General features: G+C 35.0%; 4 protein-coding genes across 4 annotated transcripts; 2 read left to right on the top strand and 2 right to left on the bottom strand.

Moving 5' to 3' along the window:
* Positions 96-1,375, top strand: LOC105162358 (dof zinc finger protein DOF5.4). The gene has a single exon (XM_011080361.2). It carries the CDS (start codon positions 279-281, stop codon positions 1,185-1,187), a length of 909 nt encoding a protein of 302 aa, XP_011078663.1. The 5' UTR covers positions 96-278; the 3' UTR covers positions 1,188-1,375.
* On the bottom strand, positions 6,110-7,245 carry LOC105162349 (peptidyl-prolyl cis-trans isomerase E-like). The gene is made up of 2 exons (XM_011080356.2): positions 6,840-7,245; positions 6,110-6,572 (listed from the first exon to the last, which is right to left on the bottom strand). The coding sequence occupies exons 1-2, from the start codon at positions 7,138-7,140 to the stop codon at positions 6,355-6,357; spliced, it is 519 nt and encodes a 172-aa protein (XP_011078658.1). The 5' UTR covers positions 7,141-7,245; the 3' UTR covers positions 6,110-6,354.
* LOC105162341 (alpha-1,4-glucan-protein synthase [UDP-forming] 1-like) lies at positions 11,209-13,732 on the top strand. The gene is made up of 4 exons (XM_011080348.2): positions 11,209-11,526; positions 12,371-12,621; positions 12,699-12,867; positions 13,153-13,732. Exons 1-4 carry the CDS (start codon positions 11,209-11,211, stop codon positions 13,483-13,485), a joined length of 1,071 nt encoding a protein of 356 aa, XP_011078650.1. The 3' UTR covers positions 13,486-13,732.
* Positions 13,897-21,772, bottom strand: LOC105162332. Its single transcript, XM_011080342.2, has 15 exons — positions 21,424-21,772; positions 20,511-20,618; positions 20,289-20,417; positions 19,284-19,877; positions 18,997-19,141; positions 18,522-18,869; positions 18,011-18,346; positions 17,371-17,576; positions 16,875-17,273; positions 16,707-16,792; positions 16,396-16,614; positions 15,562-15,690; positions 14,908-15,258; positions 14,670-14,782; positions 13,897-14,275 (listed from the first exon to the last, which is right to left on the bottom strand). Exons 1-15 carry the CDS (start codon positions 21,526-21,528, stop codon positions 14,061-14,063), a joined length of 3,483 nt encoding a protein of 1,160 aa, XP_011078644.1. The 5' UTR covers positions 21,529-21,772; the 3' UTR covers positions 13,897-14,060.

The raw sequence follows: 21,812 nt of genomic DNA, 5'->3' as shown, positions 1-21,812 counted from the left end.
GGGTTTGTTGGGTAATTCGACTTACCCGGACACTACAGTCATTGAGACAGTTGCGGGAGGGTATTTACGTCATTTGGACTTATCCCCATTGCATAATCATGAAGATGTAGAAATACTTGGATTGGAAGATATGCTGGGGGATATTTGTTTGTCAGAGAGAGAGAGAGAGAGTTCAGTTGCTCTGTTATCCTTTGATACTCATTTTTCACTGATTTCGGCAAATGCCCAGAAATTTTGTTGAGATTGGTTTGTATTTTTTGAGGGATTTGTAAAGAATAATGCAAGACATACACGCCATTGGCGGTGGAGGAGGCGGCGGCGGTGGTGGTGGTAGGTTCTTTGGGGGCGGAGATAGGAGGCTGCGGCCCCACAGCCATCCCAGCCATCAGGCTTTGAAGTGTCCCCGCTGTGACTCGGTCAACACTAAATTTTGTTACTACAACAACTACAATCTCTCCCAGCCGCGCCACTTCTGCAAGAGCTGCCGCCGTTATTGGACCAAAGGTGGCGTCCTCCGCAACGTTCCCGTCGGGGGAGGTTGCCGGAAGACGAAGCGTTCGAAACAGAAAAGCAGCGTCGCTCCGTCCGGCGAAGCGCAGAGAGAACGTAGCTCGAATGCGCAAAGTTCGAGCAGCGAGAGCTCCAGCCTCACCGCCGCCACCACGGCCGCAACTCCTACCTCCGCCATGGCAGAAGAAGGCTCCGCACCGAGTAACACGACTTCGAACTCCGCCGTGGCTTACAGTTTCCCGGATGCGAGATTCTTCAACGCAAGCCCTAACTTCGATCACCAGCCGATCGTAAATCAGCCAAGGGACGGCCAGATCTTTACGACGGAGATCGGGAGCTTCACGACCCTGATGACGTCGTCGTCGGAGATGATGGGGTTCGGGATGGGCGACATTCCGACGACTTCCTACTCGCAGGCGCAGGAGGAGAACCCAAAGCCGGTATCAGAAAACCCAGGACCTGGGCTGTTGGGGACAGCGGCTGTGGAAGAGCTGAAGATGCAGGAAATGACAGGAGGGCTGAACAACGCAGCGGCGACGCTGGACTGGGGGAGCTGCGGCGGTGGAGGAGGTGGAGAAGATGAAGGGCTGTTTGATCTAACGGCTGCCATAGATCCAGCATACTGGAGTCAACACCAGTGGACTGACAATGATCAATCGCTGAATTACCTTCCATAGTGATCTAAATTTCACTTTTTAACCCTCCATATACAAATATTTATCAAATATGCTCTCTTTTTTTTTTATCCTTGAAAATGTAATTAAATTTAGATATATTTCTATTTTTATTATTTATTTTTGGCGTTTTGGATTGAGTGATTCTGGTTGATTTTCTAGCATGTACATCTTTGATTGATAGAACTGACTTTCATAGTTTCTTTCTTTTTTTTAAAAAAAAAAAAAATGGGTGTAATTGTGGTTTTAATTCGGTTGCTTCTATATTTTCTTCTCTTGTGTTTTTTACGGGTATGTATTTTTTTAAAAAAATTATTTTAACAGTGAGAAAAAATTGTAAAAACAGTTGAAAATTTAGCTGAAATGAAAATTGTGAATATTTAAAAAAAAAAGTGAAAGTAAAAAAAATTAAAAAAAAAGGGTTCAAATTGTTAGTATTTGATGATGAATTCAACATATTTACAATTTTAGAAAACGATAAAAAAATGTAGGAATTTAATTATGTAATTTAAGAGGATTTTTTCTTATTCTGCAAGAATTAATTATTGTAACTTAGTCCGATAATTTTAGTCATTTTTTGGGCTGATTTGATCAAAAAAATTTAATGTAATTTGTACATGACCTAAACAAATAGCAATTTTAGTCTTTCAAATCAGTTCATGTAAAACTTTAAATGCCAGCCTCTCTAAGTTACATGACTACATTATAATTCAAGTGAGTCATATCATATATAATTTTTTGGCTAAATTCACAAAAAAAAAAAAGATTAAAATTACTAAAATTTTAAAATTACAGAACTAAATTCTAAAAATTAATTTGTGTAGTATCAAAAGCGATGTCCCTTAGGTTATAAGACAAAAATAGCATTTTTTTTAAAAACTGATGCAGAAAAAATTATATAACTTTTTGCTTAAACTTACTTCATTTAAATGGTTTAAAAGTATAATTTGTAAATCACAGAACTTATTTTAATTTATTTTGAACAAAAATATGATAAGTGATTAAAGATATTTCATAAACATGGCTAACTTTCTCTTAAAGAGTCCAAACATTTTCTTTTATTTTCTTTGATATTTTACATAAAAGATGATAGAGATTGATTTTGAATTTCTCTTTAAAGTGGCAATCAATAAAATCATAAGTGTAATTAATTGATTAATTAATTAGACTCGTGAAGCATTTATATGTGAATAAATTAGTTGGGGATTTATAAAAGATGGTGTTTCATTTGGTTACATTCGTATCGATAAATTTAAAATTTTTTTTAAAAAAATTCAAATAATTATAAATTAAAAGACCTAAAAGTTGTTCAATTTTAATTTTGAATCATAATTTTATTAAATATTGACAGATTCTAAACTTTTTGGATATATAATCATTAGAAATCATATCAGCACTTGATTGTTTTATTTCATGATTCTTGGAGGGAACTCTTTGTATAAAATATAAAAAGAATTATTAAGTTGGATTTTAAAATCTTGATTTATACATGCATCTCAGCAATGTATATACTTGTAGCTGAAACACCACTGCTTGTGCATAATTTAATTTTTTTATTATATTTATTTAATTAATATAATAAATAATTAACAAAAAAATGATTTTAAATGAGAGTGAATAAGAAATTATTAAAAAACAATAATTAATAAAAGTATATATATGATTATTTGTTATATAAATAAATATAATTGAAAGTGTTGGATTAAAAAGTAGATGGAGAAATCACAACAAATTCATCATTCCCTTGCTATTGTTGTTTAACTTAAAACAAACAGGTTGGGGCAAAGCAACCTTCCCATTTGCCTATCCCACTACGGGTTAATAATTTTTTTATTATTAAATAAAGAAATTTATAAAAATAATATAAAATATATATTAAAATTATATCGACTCGTGATCACTAATATATATATATATATATATATATATATTGAGAAAATGGGGTGTCGTGGATGTCATCCACAACACCTATTTTTATTTTTGTTTTCGTTTAGTTTTATTTTTTATAAATTAATTATAATCAATTAATTTTTAATGACATAATAAAATTAAAAAAATTATATACATATTTAAAAAATACAACGTGCTATACAAATATAATAGTGTATATTTTTTTTAAACAATTCTTAAAAAATAGTTTAAAAAGTCAATTATTGTTGAGAAACCCCCCCCGGAACATTTGATTCTGTAGAAAAATTTCTTTATTGGATTTTTTGCCTTTCATACATTTGCGGCCAATCCATCTCATTCTGAATACGTGATGTTCAGTTTCGACCAAGACGTGTAGAGATACGAATAATAGTGGCGTCGACCAACTCAATTTCCGGAACATCCCAATAATTTTCAAAATGCACAGGTTCAATGACTTAAAATATGTATTTCTGTAAACCATTAAATCATAATAGTCCTTCACCATTGATGAAATAATAATCATGCATGCAACACATAGTTTTTCGAACGTAACTGCAAGGGATGCCAGATTGTGTCCACTTTCCGCATGACACAATTCGCGATTTTGACAATATGGGTATTGAGTTCATGTCCATTCTAATATTCTGTAACAATCAAGACGGACTATTGAAACTGATGGTATTTTGTAATCATATGCTTCATAAAATTTTGTTGTCAACTTGTAAACATCTTATATATAAAATCCGTTCAAAATTGATTGTTGATCAACATTACACTATTTCCCGAGTCGTCACCCTATTCCCCACCACCGCCCCACCCTTCCTTATCCCAGTTGTTGCCCACCCCTTCACCTCGCCTTGCCTCCCCTCCTCCTCCAACCTCCATCGTTGTGGTCCTCCTTCTTTCTCTTTTTCTCTCTCTCACTATATATAATTGTGTACATGTATAAATATATTATTTATTAGAATTTACATAAGTATATATTAGATAAATATACAATTTTACATTTATACCATTGATTTTAATTAAGTAAAATTTAGACCATTGATCTACTATTTAAATTTGGACCTTAAATTCAAATAAGAACCAATGATCCTTAAATAAGATTATAAATATAGATTTATAATCAAAATAAAAAAGTGCATATATTACACAAATCACGTGAGGGGTAATTTTCTCTATTTAAAAAAAATACATGGAGATAATTTAATTTTCTTTTCACAGGGGATAATTTATTTATTTCTAATATCACAAAGGGCTAAATTGATTTAAATAAATAAAAAAAATTGAAAAATGAACATTCTCAAGTTTTAGGAGAAAAAAAGGAGGTTGTGGATCTGAACACGAATTTTATCGTATTTGTAAATTAAAAAGACAAAAGATTATTACAAATAAAATATATGGATTCAAATAAATTAAAATGAGTACAAAATCTCTTATATCCCTTGATCCCTTTTTTCAAATTACTAATCTATAGACTTGAAAACATCAAAGGTAAAACTTCACCTATATCTCATTTGTATTTCAATTTGAATTTTTGTAACATTAATTCGATACGTAATTTCGAATTAAACGCTACAGTCCTGACTTGGAATTTGAAAATGTGAAAGTGAATTTGCTATTTGGGTCTTCTTAAAAATTTACTTGGATATGTATAATGTGAATTTGAAGTCTTAGCGCCTGTAATTTTAAATTAAATATTATAATTTATTGTGCAATTTCGAAGAACAATTCAATCTCTGCTTTGAATGCCTTTGAATATTTTTAAATTCAAGAAACTTCATGAGAGAAATATTTTGGCCTTCTTTTCGTGCTCCATCCTTCGTTTTCTATGTATGTGTGTCGAATGAGCTTTAATGACCTATTTATATAGACGTCATATGTACTTGAACATGTTTAATATTATTTATTTATATTTTAATTTAAAAAATAAATACATTAATATTTAGAGGGACATGTTTAGTTAATTTGACATTATCATTTAATATTTGTATTCTCTAAAGAGATAAATATAAAAAATATTTGTTTTAATTTGATTGAAACGTACGCACAAACAGTTACTCCACATGGACCTATCTGATTGACTCGTATTTTTTACTATAAAGCATAATTTGATTGACTGAAATAGTTTATTTTGACACTTGTCGGCCGTTGATTGACGACGTTGACAACATACATATTAAAACATCAACTAAGATTGATTATTAACACTTTGAATTAATTTAGTAAATTTCAAAATATAAATAAAAAAATAAAATTGATAATTAATATCTTATTTGACACTTGTTATTATTTAATTAGGTAAAAAATTCTTTCTCGAACTCGTTCAAAATATATATACTTGAAAATATAATTGTGGAATGAATGAGTAGCGAAAAAATATATAAAATTTAATTCAAAACAAAAGCCAAATTTATTATTGTGTTGGGGATATTGGGCCGTGCACTCACTAGACTGAAAATTAAGTTGATAGCTCCTGTGAATGAATGCTCGTTTTCATAAGTAGCCAGCTCAAAGCCCATCTCCACTTCCAACATTCCCTTTTTCCCTTTTCCCCGAGTTTATGGGCTTGCCCTCTTTGTGGTTCGGATACTCTACTAATTCCATTGAACCTGTGAAAGTCTTCCAAGTTTAATTCAGCTAAACTTCTCAAAGTATTGCTATATAAATAACTTCTGTCAGTGCGAAAAGAAACTCTTCGCCATAACTTATTTCTAACACATCCCTTTTCCAGGTCTAGAAACAATGAATTAATGTCAGTATTACCTTTCTTTCCTTTGCAGATTATGCGTTGTTCTTCGTGTAGCTCAAGCTCTTTGTACAATGCGTGCAAGCTGCTCCGGTTCCCTTTGCTACTGCATTTTAGATGTACCTAATGTTTTGGTCTTGCTTGTAGAAACAACGGAGATTATATATTGCGAAACCTTGGTAATTAATTAGTAATCATCAAAATTTATATTTTTAATCATGATAATTGATCATAACAAAGAGCTATTCTTCTAACGATCCCAATATTTAAAACCAATACCAAATGTGATTCCATTCATTTTCGATAATTCTCGGACCTATGAATAAACCATTCATCACGTTGAGGCAAAGCACAGCAGCTAATTTCGTGTGTCCAATGTGAAATGTTTAAAAATCCTCACACAACCTAACAATTTCCAACACCAATTTCAAGAGTTTCCAAACACATTGATCTGTCTGATACACAAACTTGTAATGGTGGATCATCCTGGGCAGGCTTGCTAGCTCCAAACTAGGCCCCGGCGTTCTGCTTCAAAACCTCTGCTTCGGCCTTTGCCATCGGATCTTCATTCGTATCAGCTTCTTCTGTTTCACCTTGTCGATCCTCAGCCATTTTCTTCCTGTGCAATTCTTCAGCAGCCTGCATTGCTGCTCGCTGCTCTGCTTGCAGTCGTTGCATTTCCTGTTCCTGCTGCTGTCTCTCGAACCAGGTGTCAGCATCCGCCCAAACTGCAATTTTTCAACAAGATTAGCAATGCATTTTTCCTATCAACCAATCAAGAAAAAGTTGGCAACCATATTAGCGATTACAACAGTATTCATATGAGCTCACTGCTATACGACTTCTTCGCAGAGACAAAACATCAAACACTTGGTGTGCCCAACTGTCCACTCACTCTCCGCAAAACAATAATCTTTTCTTTAATCCTTAATAGATACGGCCCAATTGGCAATGAAACAAAGAGTAGGAAGAAAAAAAATTATATATAAGCTTACTAGGTTGCGCCGCCCAGCCATGTTCGCCACCCTTGATGCGCTCAGGTAGTGCGTAATTGACGGTAAGCACGCGGCCGTACAGCTCGGCGCCGTCCATGTTGTCCATGGCGGCGGCGGCGTCCTCTCTTTCGAGAAAAGTGACGAAGCCGAAGGAGCGGTGCTTCTGTGTGGCGTGGTCCAATGGGGTCTTCACATCCTTGATGTCCCCGAAGGGTATGAAGGCGGCGTGCAGAATGTGCTCGTTTACTTCCTCCGCCAGACCCCCCACGTACAGGGTGTTCTTCTGCACTCCCTCATTCATAGCTTTTCTTTCCGGAGAAAATTAGTGTGCGTTGTGTGGGTAATCTGTCGCCGGCGACCGCTGCGCGCTGTTTGTATAGGTTTTCTATTAATTAATCTCAGATGTACCCCCTAAATTTTGGAAAATACCACAAATAACGGAAAATTCTTACCGAACCAGATTCAGTCGAATCAAACCAATTAGAAAGTAAGAGTATACTTCGTGATTAATCATTTTTCCTGAACTGTGTATCAATCACACGGTAAATATATTGCACTTGCCATATAATTGGTTCAGGTTCGGCCAAACCCAGTTTGAATAAGAATTTCCCGAAACGGAACATCTTATTTAACTAATGAGGTTAGATATAATTACACATAAATTCATATAGTTTGAAAAATTATATTTAGTATTTTCTGATTTTATATTTTTGTAACAAATAGATTCCTCTACTAATCAAAATCCACTAAAATTATTAGTATTATAATAAAAATTGAATGAAAATTTATATTTACCCTCAATTGATTTATTATTTATTTATTGCAGGTTAAGCAAAATTATTTTGACCAAAATACATTTAGACATCTTCACATACTAATAAATGTAAGAAGGTAAATTTTATCATTATAATGATAATTTGATTAAAAAAAATTTATTTGACCTACACACTAAGTTAGTAAATATGAATTTTTATTCAATTTTTTTATCAATATCATCAAAATTGATAATTTTTACTACTGAAATAATTTATTTGCTAGATAAAAAAAATCTTAGAATATTAAATATAACGTTTTCAATTATAAAGGATTTACATGTAACAAAATCAAAACTTAGAAGAAACGCGCAGTTACTCCATGAGAAAATATAACACTAATCATTTATAATTAAGGAGTTTTATAATAAGTTGATGGTTCATCTGACGTTATTATATAGATGAATACTTTTTCTTAAAAGAGAAACATAATATAGTACAATCATCATCCGCATAGTCGTGGACCCGATCCGCTACTTCCACGACATGAACTTTTATAATTTTATTTATTTCATTATATTTTTTTATAAATTAATTATATTCAATTAATTTTTAACAACATATTAAAATTCAAAAATTATAATGTTAAAATTATATTAATTTTAAAAATACAATGAACTATACAAATGTAAAAGTATATATTTTTTTCTATATAATTCTAAAAAAATTACAATGAACTATACAATAAAAACGCAAATATAAAAAGTGTCCACCCGTTCCACAATTGCGTCTATGGCGTTGATGCCGATGTCTTCTTATTTCCTCGCTTATATTTTGCATTGGCTCAATTTGTGCCTTAATCATCATCACTGGGATTAATGTCCAACTGACTTGATGTTGTCGCAGAACTAGACTTCACATTATCACGATATGCACTAAATGATGGAAATAAAATTGGTAAAATATTGTATCATGTTGCATATGGTTGATTAATATCAATGCCAAGGTCAAGATTTACTTGTGAAAAATAATCTTCTATTTGGCTTGGCATATATGAAGCCGATTGAAACCAATCATCTTGCGACAGTTGAGGCATGTAGTAATGTTGAGGAGGTTATGACACGTAATAATCTTGAGGTGTATACACTGTAAAAGGACCAATTATATCCACCCCAACATCATGACGTTCAACTGAACCAATAACCATTCGGCTAGAACTTCTTCTTTGCCTGTGGGATATGGTGGGAGCATCATCGGATGGCGAAACAATTTGTTGTAGCTGATGGATTATGGCTTTCTTGATAATATGTGATCTGTGTTCAAATCTGTCCACTAATTGATTATACCCTTCAATACTTAGTGGTCTAGATTAATACGAGTTTGAAGGGTATTGACCTCTTCTGCCTGAATACTGTAGAAAAACAATGAATATTGTGTTATAAAAAAAATATTTTTAATAAAGTATTCTATATTATATAACATACCACAACTTGCAATTTAGGTGCATCTCCAAGTCGGTAACCGCTTTCCACACGTCTGTCAGTAAATGATGACAAAAAATTTCGTGTTATATTGTAGTACCATTTCCAATATTCTTGTTCTGTTTCTCTGCTATTAGAAATGGGGAGCCTTTGTACAATCGTGTAATATCGTTTTTGTCATCTAGTGATGTATTGTATGTGCTGCAAGTTCCAATCTGTGCCCGTATGATTTTTTCGGGAGATCTGATGTAGGATCATGTCCTGAGTATCCGTTGCTTCTGGAATATTCTGTCTCATCCCAAATCGGCAAAGGACCCGTTCGGAACGATGCATTTCGTCTATTGCATAGAATACTAAGGAACATGATGATCTCCACATCTGGGGGTTCAAATCAGTTGTGTAAGCTATAATGATATTTGAGTCCATGTCATACGGCTGTCAAATGAACTGTAATAAATGAAACGATGTAAATTAATATATATTTAATTCACGGTATAAATGTACGTATAATATTAAATATAAGTTACTTGATTCGTTTGCATCTCATTCAATATATATATCTCTTATGATCCGGACAATGGCTCGTACTGTTCGGGTGAAGGTATACTCACAATTCCATGTAACACCATATTGTATTGCTGAAAGATAGTAATTGATATCTGTTTAGACTTGGCCCATATATAATCTTTTTGCACCAAGTTCAAAACAAAGGTGAGTGATCCGTGATCATACCAAAGGAGGGACTAGCCAATTTGAGGGGGGTCGACAGCCTCATCATCACATGGATGTGACAAGCTGAAATCATATACATATATATATATATGGGATGCATGTTTTAGGGTTTAGGGGTTGGAGAATAAATCGGAAACATATATATATATATATATAGGTGCATGAGCATGACCTGTGAAAAAGCAGTAGTAGAACGTGGGACAGGACGTGCAGAAGAATCAGACTGCAAAATTAGGTGTCAATCCATGTTCTCTATGAAATAACATAAACATATATATATATATATATATTATTGGACATGTTAGGGACATGAATTAATTAGACACTCAACCTTTGAGTTGACAAAGCTGTCTGTCATCATCAGCCTCATCAATCTACTCATTATGTACAAATTAAACCCTGGTTTTAAACTACTTTTATATTTTGGTGAATGAATTAATGGCAATGGGTGGTGCATTATCATGATGCCTTTTAAATGTCCAAGAAAACGAGACACAAACATCTGTTACTTTGTTAACTTTCAGACTAAAACTTAATTAATTCTAGCAATGAATGTAAGAAAATTAGGTGCAAGTGCTGAAGAGAGTAGTAGCAAAACCTTCCTCAAATAATGCTAAATTACAAACACGATTTCAAACATGTTGACGCACGACCCTGTCCGTAATTAAAATAAAATTCCCATTAGTCCTGCTACCTAATCAATTATTAACAAATGATTAATGATTATTATCTTCTGTAGCTACGTACCTACTCATCAAATAATTGTTTTACTACTGTTGCTATAACTAAGGAGCAGAGCAACTAATTACTGCTAATTTCTTTGTAATGTAGTGCTTGGAGCACCAGACAATATTGATCATCAAAAGTTTATTTTTTGTTCCATTTAGATAAAGACATTACAAATGTCATCTCCAGTATTCAAAAATTTCACTTCAGTACAGCCCATGACAGTTGTAATATTACTGTAATAGAAAACTGAAAAATCTTGATTTAGTTTTGAAATTTTGAAAATTGTGTGGAAGATGAAACCCTGCAACTCATGTATTGGATTCCTAACCAAGTGCCCTAATTTAGTAACTTTTTATTTTATTAAGCAAATGAGAATGAGTCTGTTGTTTCTAAATACTCAAAGGTTGTAATAATATAAAACAATTGCTAGTTGTCTTCCATAAAAATCTTTCACTAGTCTTTGAAAAGATTAACATGACTTATTCTTGAAAAAGATAATTAATTAATATATTAACTACACATAAACTCATTCAAGTATGAGCAAAAATCTCAACTCTTCCCTATATAAACAGGACATCTAATCTACGACGACAAGAACACCGTCCTCTCTCTCTCTCATTTTCTTCCCTTTCTCCCTCACACACACAAACACACACAGAGTGAGTGAGAGAAACAATGGCAGGACAGAAAGCAGCTCCTCTGCTGAAAGATGAGTTGGATATAGTGATACCCACAATTAGAAACCTTGATTTCTTGGAGATGTGGAGGCCATTCTTTGAGTCGTACCATCTAATCATTGTTCAAGATGGGGACCCTTCAAAAACAATCAAAGTGCCTGAAGGATTTGACTATGAACTCTATAACCGCAACGATATCAACAGAATTCTTGGCCCCAAGGCTTCCTGTATCTCTTTCAAGGATTCTGCTTGCAGATGCTTCGGGTACATGGTCTCCAAGAAGAAGTATATCTACACCATTGATGATGATTGCTTTGTGAGTATTTGAATCTTTTTCTTTGCACCCTTTTCAGTTCCTTGCATGCTTTTTCTTTTTGGGAAAAAATTCTTTTAAGTTTGTTTTTATTATGTTTATGTTAAAGATTGGATCTTTACATGTTCTTGTTTGTGGGTAGCTGCAGATGAAGAGAAAGATTGGATCTTTGTATTGATTTGGAATTTTGGGGTCTGGAAAAATTGGATCTTGGAGGGTTCAGGGTTTAAGTTGGGGTTTGAATTGGGAAATTAGTATGGGGGATTTTGATTTGAAGTCTCCCTATCGGAAGTTAATTTTGAAACTTTTGGTGATTTGATTTTGATTTTTGATGTTAACAGTTCATGTTTGACTACTGCTGCTAATTCAGACATTGTTCTTAAGTTTAAAAGTTGAAAATCAGTTGTGCTTTCATTTTTAACTATTTATGTTATTCTTTCTATTCTCATTCTTGTGCATATGTTCTCTGATGTTCTATTTTCTGGATTACGATAGTGTTCTTTTTGTTTGAATTTCTGTGTATGGTCTGACGATTTCGTCTGGTACCAAGTAATAGAATGGTTGTAGATGTACTAATTTAGTACCATCTTTTGCTCAATAAGGAATTACGGATCCATACTTGAGAAGTGTAGATCTACATGGTAATGTCTACCAAGCAGTGAAAAAAGAACTAGTCTTCTTCCACAAGTAGATTCTTGCAAGGCTTACGATTTACGATTCTGGCTTAAGTAACACCAATACTAGAACTTGTGGCTGGCTTGAAATGTTAAGTGAGTTACTTACTTGATTACTAATGTTGTCCCGTATTTTGATATATTGATGTTACTTATTCCTTCTCAATGAGCAGGTCGCCAAAAACCCATCCGGCGAAGATATCAATGCTCTCGAGCAGCACATAAAGAATCTCTTGAGTCCATCGACTCCACATTTCTTCAACACTCTCTATGATCCATATAGAGACGGTGCAGATTTTGTTCGCGGATATCCTTTCAGTCTCCGGGAGGGTGTTCCAACTGCTGTTTCTCATGGTCTTTGGCTCAATATCCCTGATTATGATGCACCTACCCAGCTTGTTAAGCCCCGTGAGAGGAACACGAGGCATGCGCTTCCTGAATTACGAAAACCATTGTTTCTTAAACGTACTGCATTTTCTAACCTATTTTTGCTGTTTCCAGGTATGTGGATGCCGTTTTGACAATTCCCAAGGGCACCATCTTCCCGATGTGCGGTATGAATTTGGCATTCAACCGTGACCTGATCGGACCGGCCATGTACTTTGGACTCATGGGTGATGGTCAGCCAATCGGACGATACGATGACATGTGGGCTGGCTGGTGCACCAAGGTACTTTCAAATGCTTTCTTCCATTGTCTACTTCTTTTATAACATTCTGCAGTTCTGGAGCTATTCGTCAAGTTTTCATTTCAGCATTTCATATATTTCCATAAAATGTTTCACAAATTCAAGTCATAATTACTAAATCAAAGAATAAACTTATGTTAATCCATAGCTCCAGCACCCCTTATCTCTAGTAAGAAATAAGGGTTCACATTCCCATTTCCTGTGAGATTTATCTGTCGATATTTATCAATGACACGGCATTGAACTGATTAGTCATGAATCTTGAAGGTGATATGCGACCATTTGAATCTTGGCGTGAAGACTGGTCTGCCGTACATTTGGCACAGCAAAGCCAGCAACCCTTTTGTCAATCTGAAAAAGGAGTACAAAGGGATCTACTGGCAGGAAGAGATCATTCCATTTTTCCAGTCTGTAACCCTTCCAAAGGAATGCACAACTGTGCAGCAGTGCTACATTGAGCTCGCCAAACTAGTGAAGGCCAAACTTTCGTCTGTAGATCCTTACTTCACTAAGTTAGCTGATGCTATGGTTACATGGATTGAAGCTTGGGACGAGCTCAATCCTTCTGGAGACAAGCTCCCCAATGGCGCTGCAAAATAGATTCTGCTCTGCTTTTGTTTTTTTGGTCGTGAGTTGGTAGGATTGCGTTGGATGCTCTTTTTAATTGTTTAACTTATCATGATGATTTTTTCTGAGGAATTTGATAATGTTTTAGATTCAAGCATTTATTTTACTCCATTTTGATATGTTGTAATATTATTCATTATATATTAATTTGACTTGGAGGTCGTCTATGTACTTATTCTTGACAAGATCAGTGCATCCGATGTGAATTCTTTCTTTCAAATTCATATGCTACGAGATCTCTTCATTTGTATAAGCAATAATATTTCAACTCCTTTTCTGGATTTACTTGACTGATTAGGGTGTTAAATGACCTAGAAAATTGAGTAATTGGAAATTCAGACAAAACAAGAAAATATAAAAAAACAGATCCTATGACATGATTTAATTCTTTTTTGAATAGCAGACTGAATATCATAATACAAATTCACTATGATATATACATCTTGACAGAAGTGCATGAGTTTCAAAGAAACAGTCAGCCGATAATTTGTAACTTGTAGCGCTAAACCAGAAAATTTCATCTACAGCAATCAGGCCACCGGATTCTCTCATTTTTGTTTTGATTTTTTAATTCGTCCAGGTGAATTGTGAATCCCATGCCAGTTGGACAAAGAACAATATATTTTGTTACCAGTGACATCAACAGATCTCGCAAAAGGTTTCTTTAAGATGGCTGGCAGATACACCAGCAACTGACCTCCGCTAGCTATTGCCAAAGCACCTGAGTTTGAAGTGTCAGTTGTAATGCACGATACTCTGCTACCTGAAGATCATCCCAAACCTCAATCAATGGCTTTTAAAAGTAGTAACATGTATTTTGAAAGAGCTTTCTGTTGAATGAAAGTTGTCTACACCCCACAAGCTTAGCTCATCCAGAAGAAGATATGTGAGGACAAATTTTCATGGAAGGAAGAAATTGATGAGTTTCACAAAATGTTACTCTATGCTGGACATTTGCTTGACATAAATGCATGCTTACAATTTTGAGTAACATAATTAAACTTGGATATTATATAATCCACGACCTAACGCATAATTTCCGAGACCTATAACTTCCGTGTTTTATTATATTCCATGGAGGACATGAGCCTCAAGTAAATTAGACATTTCACATATTCCGTTTCTCTGGAAATCTCAGTTAAAACATGGAAAAATACCTTTGAAGGAGTGTAGGTTTCCTAGCTTCGTTCCTGTGGATAATTCCCACATGTAAACCAGTCCATCACTTCTACCAATAATACCATGACCATCAGATGTGACAGCAGCAGCACTGCAAGGAGAATCTATATCAACCAGGACATAATAATCGCGCAAATAATAATAATTCTGGAGTTTGTAACAACTCAGTGGCTAAAGTCGCCTATTTTAACATTTAAAATGGAATAGTAAGTATACCCTCCATCCAAGGCACTTCCGATGATAACTGTGTTGTTGACCAACAAAGCAAGCCTCCAACATCTACCTAGGTTTGCTTCTTGTTCACATGGTTTATAACATTGAGAATCTGGATCAGCGGCAGTTGAGATCAGAAGCCAGATAGCTACGTCTTTATCCTTTGGTGAGAAAGCCTGGTTTTCATTTCTCCCTGAAAACCAGTTTCTTGTTGCATCCATGATTTCATTTATGAGCACCCCCGTCTTACACTCTCCTTTTATTTGCCATCTGAAAATACTGGCTGGAACACACTCCAAAAATGACATGCCTGGGGAAGAGAATCTTGATACCAGGTGGCGCTTGTCAATATCCCTGCACAAGAGGCAAAACTGATGTGTACCAGATTTAAGGTGAAGTGCAATAGAAAGCAACCGCACAGTCATTTTGCTCTTGTTACTTTATATTTAGTTATATGTGTCTTAAGGCGAACATATATCTTCACTGTTAGCAAAATGAAAATAGTATCTTGAATATAATATATAATCTTCCCAAGCTTGCAAGTAAAGAAGGAACCAGACATTGTTGAAATAATTGATAATACACCTGGTCAAAGCAAATTCACGGTCGAACTAAAACAAGAGGGGGAAATTATTTCAAAACGAAAGAGCAACATACCATAAGCCAAATTCACCATATCCATTGTGGCCAATAACCAAATTAGTAGACTTTGGAATTCTCTTCAAGTCCACTATACTAGGAAACACGCAGTCAAATGTAGGTAAATACAAATCTTCTTTCTGTCCACTGTGAATTGAGAAGCAAAAATTAGCATAAAGAAATACAAAGCTATCTAAAACAGAAAACACAGCACCAACAATTTGACATAGAATGCTGAGTACTGAGGGAAGTCATATTGCACCAAATGGAACTTAGTAAACAGATCTGAGATGAAACAAGTCAAAGACCCTGTTGAAATATACAAATTAAATATTTTGTGTGCATTAAAAATGTGGCTTTTCATTCTGTCACTGTTCTTTGAAAGAGATTTAAAGGCTTTTCATAGTTAGATTGTAGAAATTCCCTCTATAAACAAAAGTCAAATTGTGGTACGTCAACTCAATAGAGATGCATAAAACTAGAAAGGTCCTAGAGAAGTGTTCATCATCTTAGATATGGGTTCAAATAAATAATTCTGTACTCTGCTTTCTGTAAGAAAATATGGCATTGGTAGAGCTAAACATATCTTCCCTGTTATCCATGATGCTAAACGGATAAAAAATCAATCCACGCACTTAATTTAATGTAAGAGAATGGTCTACAAGTTCCTATATGACTGGCATCAAGAGCAAATAAATCATCGAAAATCACGAGAAGCAAGTGTAATACAATGACAGAACTACACCAGCAAGTATCAACGTTATTCTCACAGATTAGAGATTGAGCAACATTTGATCCGGAAGAAATTAATGTTCCTCTCAGGAATCATAAAAAGGGAAGGCACGGAATCACCTCCATCCAGAGTTCATGCCCCAAAGCTTCACCTTCCCGCCTTCCTCAGCAGCAAGAAGAATATTAGGTTCACAAACTAATAAACAACAAACACCTTGAGTTGTTTCAAGTCTTGTCACAAGTGATGCATATCCACTGCTTAATTTCACAATTTTAACACCATTCTCCTCAAAGCAATCTGAAGTACAAGCTGGACATGAACAATGCAATTTACCCTCCCTGACAACAAAGGAACAAATTTAGTCCTTCAAGAATAACATAAGGCTTCATGTGTAAACTGCCTAAGCTTCGTAGGTCCTATGGAGATATACCTACAGTGAGGAACTTTTGTGCTGTTTAATAGAACAAGTGATTCTCCATCTGGGGTTAACTGTATTGAAGATCTCTCCACACAAATCTGCAGAACAAGTTACATGTTAAGTATTGTGAAATAAGCAACTCCAACTGATGATGTAGCAAAAGATAATGATTCATCTCACATTTCTACCAAGTACATTTTCTGGAATTTGCAAGGCAATTGGCACATGGCCAATCAATGAAGGGTACCGCATATCTTCTCCATTCTTTCTGGCCCTGTAGACAAAGAGGATGTTCTCCTTCTGCTCTGAGTGTCCACATTTAACACAAATGAAAATCTCATTTTCTTTACCAATCAGCTCCACCATTGAAACTGGCATCGGGTGGACATAGCATGCAAAGAGCTCGGGAAGACCCTGTAGCTTGCTCTTTAACTTTACTTTTCCATTTGACCTTGAATCATCAATCATTTTTTTGTTTGCACTCACACTGCAGGAATAACTCGTACTTTTGATTTGAAAATTTAAACCTGATTTATTACAATCAGCAAAGTCCTTGTCTTTATGCTCAGCATCAGATTTCTGACCACATGAAAATCCAGATTTGTTGAACAAATTAGTAAATGATTTTCATTATATACAGCAGCTAAAGTGCAGAATTATGTTTATTCTCCCATACCTCAGGTATACAAGTATCTGAGAAGCTTCTGTTCGTTTTACTTTCTGATCTAGAAGTCCCTTGCAATGATGATGCATGAGTAGAAGGAAGTTTATCCATGGAATTGCAGTCAAATCTGGCTGTCTTTGAGTCGGCTGTAATTTCCATAACATGAGGTAGAATAGCATCTGTCGTAACCACTAACATGGCATTGGCCTTCCGACTGTCTGTTCATATGTAGCATAATGCATGATCAGATCAGCAACTACATTAGAGCATTCAACATATTGTCGTTGTTGGAGAATCCGCAGTTATTTAGATAAGAAGCTTTGAATTTCAAGTCCAGGGAAATATAGAGAACTTAAAGTCCAAAATTCAGGTTCAACAAGCAAAACTACAGAGAGAAATGGGCTTAAGAAAGAGATGTTCATAAATCCACCCCCAATCTTTCAGCATGCCTTGTCAGTAGACAATGATTCTGATTTGCAGTAAGAATGCCTAATGCTTCAGAAAGTGAACAGGTCAACTGTTATACATTCTCACTAATAGAAACAGAACCTTCTATATAATAAGCAAGGACACTCATGGAGAATCCTAGATCTTTGATCTCATGAATGTGGTTAATAAAATTTATAGCAAATTCAGATTACTAGTCCATTACCTTTTATAGGCTTCTCACTTAAAACAGTCTGGCCTTCAGAATGAAGATTTATGACATGCTCTCTAATTCCACTACTACTAAGCAGTGGATTTGCTTCTGCATTTCCATTGGTTGGCAGTCGTGCACAAGGGTCTATGCCAGATGGCACTTGACCAGCTTTGAAAGCATCAGCTAGAGGAAGGAGATCTTGAGGATTATCAGTTTCATTTTCAAAACTATCAGGCACCACAGAATCTGAGTTCCCAGAGGTGGAGACAACTGAATCATGACCAGCACAGGGAATACATGCATTTCCATTCTTTCCCCACAAATCTGAATGCTCAGCTACCTCTCTGGCTGGCAAGTTTACAAAAATTAAAAAAAGAATAAAGGCCAAAAGAAAAAAAGGAACAGGTTAAAATTGTTTTGCAGAACTCCTGAAAAATTCATTTACTATGCAGTAAGACAAGTGCCCCAACTAATGATGAAATTAATATATAGTTAGATGAATGAAGTAAGAAAAACACTCTACCAATGGTCGCATCATTCATGCTAATGTTGGTCATTTTATTTTCCTCCTGAGATCTAGGAGGAGGGATTTTTGAAGTGTTTGCACTTTTCTTTTTCTTTCTAGTGAATGTTTTAAGTAAAGGAACAGCACGAGGAAGTAAAACTGTCATCATGGACTTGGCTATTTCTTGACCAACTGAATCAGTATCACTCTTTTCTGAGCTTGGGTTGTAAACAGATGTGCCTTTTTCATCTTCTAGAAGGGAATCAGTTGCTAAAATCACAGACTTGGTCACATCATTTACAATTGCATCTTTCACAATCCAATGTAATTCCACATCATTCTTTGGAGAATGAACTGATGAGCTATCTGCAAAAGGAAATAAGTGTTGCTCAAAGATTGTCCGAAGTTGGGGGGATGAAAACTCAAGAACTTCCACTTAACGAGTGCTTGCAAGGTATTTGGTACATCCAAACCAAACTATTAATTCCATTACCTCCAGCATGATCCAAAGTGTCAGGAGCCCAAAGATCAGCATCATTAGCTACCAGCATGCCATGCTGAACATTTGTTTCTCCACCCATCTCTTCTGGTAATAAGTTATTGGGGACTTGGACATCAATATTTCTTGATTTACCACTCTGTCATTAAATCACCAAGCAAAATCTATTAACGAACTAGATTACATAAATTCTCCCTCAATCAGGGTGTAATGTTTGTGTTTCGTGTAATCGTAAGAAATAACAAAGATAAGAACATAGCTAAAAATATCAACACACTGACAGGTTCTTGGTTTTGGAGCAAGTTATCCACATCCAGTCCAACATGATTCATAGAACTCATCAGTTCTCTTTCTTGGAAAATATCACCTCCTACTTTGAGATGATCAGGCATAACTAAAGAATCCTGGAATCCTCTTTCTGCAACAGGTAGATTGTTCCCGTTCTCAGTTATAGCAGCTGAGTGTTCTGGTCCTAATACTTCTCGACTATTACGAAACTGAGAGACTTCACTGGCAGCAGCAGAACTTGAAGGATCACTGCTTCCGCAGTTTGATTGATCTCCTTGATTGGAATTTGAAATACTGGCATTCATTTTGCAATTTTCTTGCTGATGATGTTCGAAATGAGTCCCATTAAGTCGTTTACTATTGACAACTTGGTATTTCCTGCTTCTCTTCCCTGTAATACGTGGTCTCGCCAAATATTTCAGCAAATCAGGATCAGGACCTGATGCTTTGCACTGCAATTGATGAATGCTCTGGCAAGCTCCACTTAAGAAGTTTGATGGCAACAAACTCTGTTCAGCTGTTCCACCAACATTTGCTACCAATTCGCGCATTAACCTCTGAACAAATGTGTTCTTGAATCCAAAAAACTGCAAATTACAGAAACAGAAAAACCGTGTAGATGTAGTACGACAGATTTAGCACTTTTATACATTCTTTAAGCAAAATCCAAGATACTTGGGTTTGAAATAGTCATAGTTAACTCCATCATTGTGGTGCTTGGTAACAGTCATTATGAGCCCAGGGAACAATGTATATTGTTGAAGGAATTCATGTTCCCTCATCACATGGAAAATGTTAAAATTTGTTTGAGTTGACCACATAAATATCAGACCAATCACTAATCTAAGAGCATCTAAACACTCAAAACTGCAAGTATATTCAATCTAGAAATATTGTATATGCAGAAAGATTTTCAATTTTTTTTTTTGGGGGGGGGGGGAAGGAAAACATTGAGTTCATTAAACAAAAAGGAAGCATTAAGATGGAAAATGATGTACCTCTACTCCATCTATTTTACATGAAAATCTCTTCCCATGCCACAATTTTGAACAGCCTTTCTTCTGCAAATTCTCCCATGCCATGTCTGGAGTGTCTCCACAACATGATTTTCCATCAGTTGAACTAATCTAAAATATTTCATCAAGTGCCAATATTAGTGTAGTTAATAATGTGGGCAATAAATAGAGGCAAGATTGCACAGAAGTATGATGCCTACACACCGTAAATGAGGGACCTTTAAGACCTTCTTGAACTTCCATCATGTAAGTAACCCCATTTTGAGTCCTTAATGATTTGAATCCAACAGGATACGGATACCGGTCTTTGCCCTGCATGGTGACAGGAATTAACATACAGAAAATATCGGAATCATGTCTCACCAACACACAGCTCACATGAAACAGCTCCAACTCTTGGCATCACCACAAAACTCACCGAACAGAAGATGGTGCAATGTCACAGTGATTTTGTATTAAGTACAGCTCTATCAGTAACACCACAACCTTACCACAATAAGTATCATAATGAGACAAATTTATAACTGGAATACAAGCAATTTTTACTGCTAACAATCATTGCAGCAACAAAAGTTCACATAAACATTGTGAAAGAAAGATACTCAAAATTGAATTGCTATAGAATTTTCACCTTTCCTTAACATATTTCGGCTGCACCAATATTCATTTCAAGCCACATTTATAATGATTAATTAAATATTTAATTTCAAAAAGTTGTTGAACAAAATGATAAACTGCCTATCAATTTTGTACTATATAATTCTCAAAAGAGACTAAACTGATGCCATATCTGAAAGAAAAAAGCTAATCAAACACATTATTCAACATTTAACACGAAATCAAATCAATGCTAAGAACAAACAATCTAAAAAGCGCATACGCAATTCCAATACGTTATTTCAACAAAACATGGATTTCGAGCTAAACACTCGTTAATTAGAAGGAAACAAAACACCATAACCACAACCAAAAGCTAGCTAGAGCGAGAAAAGAAAAACCTTTTTTGAATGAAATTCAAGCTGAACATAACCAATGAGCAAAGCAAAATAAAAAGCAAAACAAGGTCACAATTGGATCTAATTTGAACACACAATGAAATAGAATCATAGAATCAAACCCTAGATGAGCTCCAATACTTCTTGTCCCATGGACCAGTGTAGAGCTTTCCGATTGATATGATTTCTATACCGTCGGAATTCTCTTCGTTGGCAGTTCTACCCATTGATTTCTATTCAATTCTCTTACTGGAATGATGCTTGCTGTGCGTGTATGCACTTGTACGTGTGTGTGTTTTTGTTAGAGAGAGAGAGAAGTGGCGGGAATGAAATGATTCATAAAAGTGAGACTCCAGTTGAGTTCGCTCCAAATTATAAATATTTTCCAGCGTTTAATTATTAAGTAATTAAATAAATGGAGATTCAGTTTCAGCTTTCAGGGAATCAACTTATGACTCATTTTCTCTAATACCTTACTCTTCAAACTTTCAATTTATTAATTGTTATTAAA

This window comes from Sesamum indicum, linkage group LG1 (genome assembly GCF_000512975.1).
Source record: "Sesamum indicum cultivar Zhongzhi No. 13 linkage group LG1, S_indicum_v1.0, whole genome shotgun sequence".
Classification (NCBI taxonomy): domain Eukaryota; kingdom Viridiplantae; phylum Streptophyta; class Magnoliopsida; order Lamiales; family Pedaliaceae; genus Sesamum; species Sesamum indicum.
Note: the sequence above shows the minus strand (reverse complement) of the source record. Positions and strands in the feature narration are given on the sequence as shown.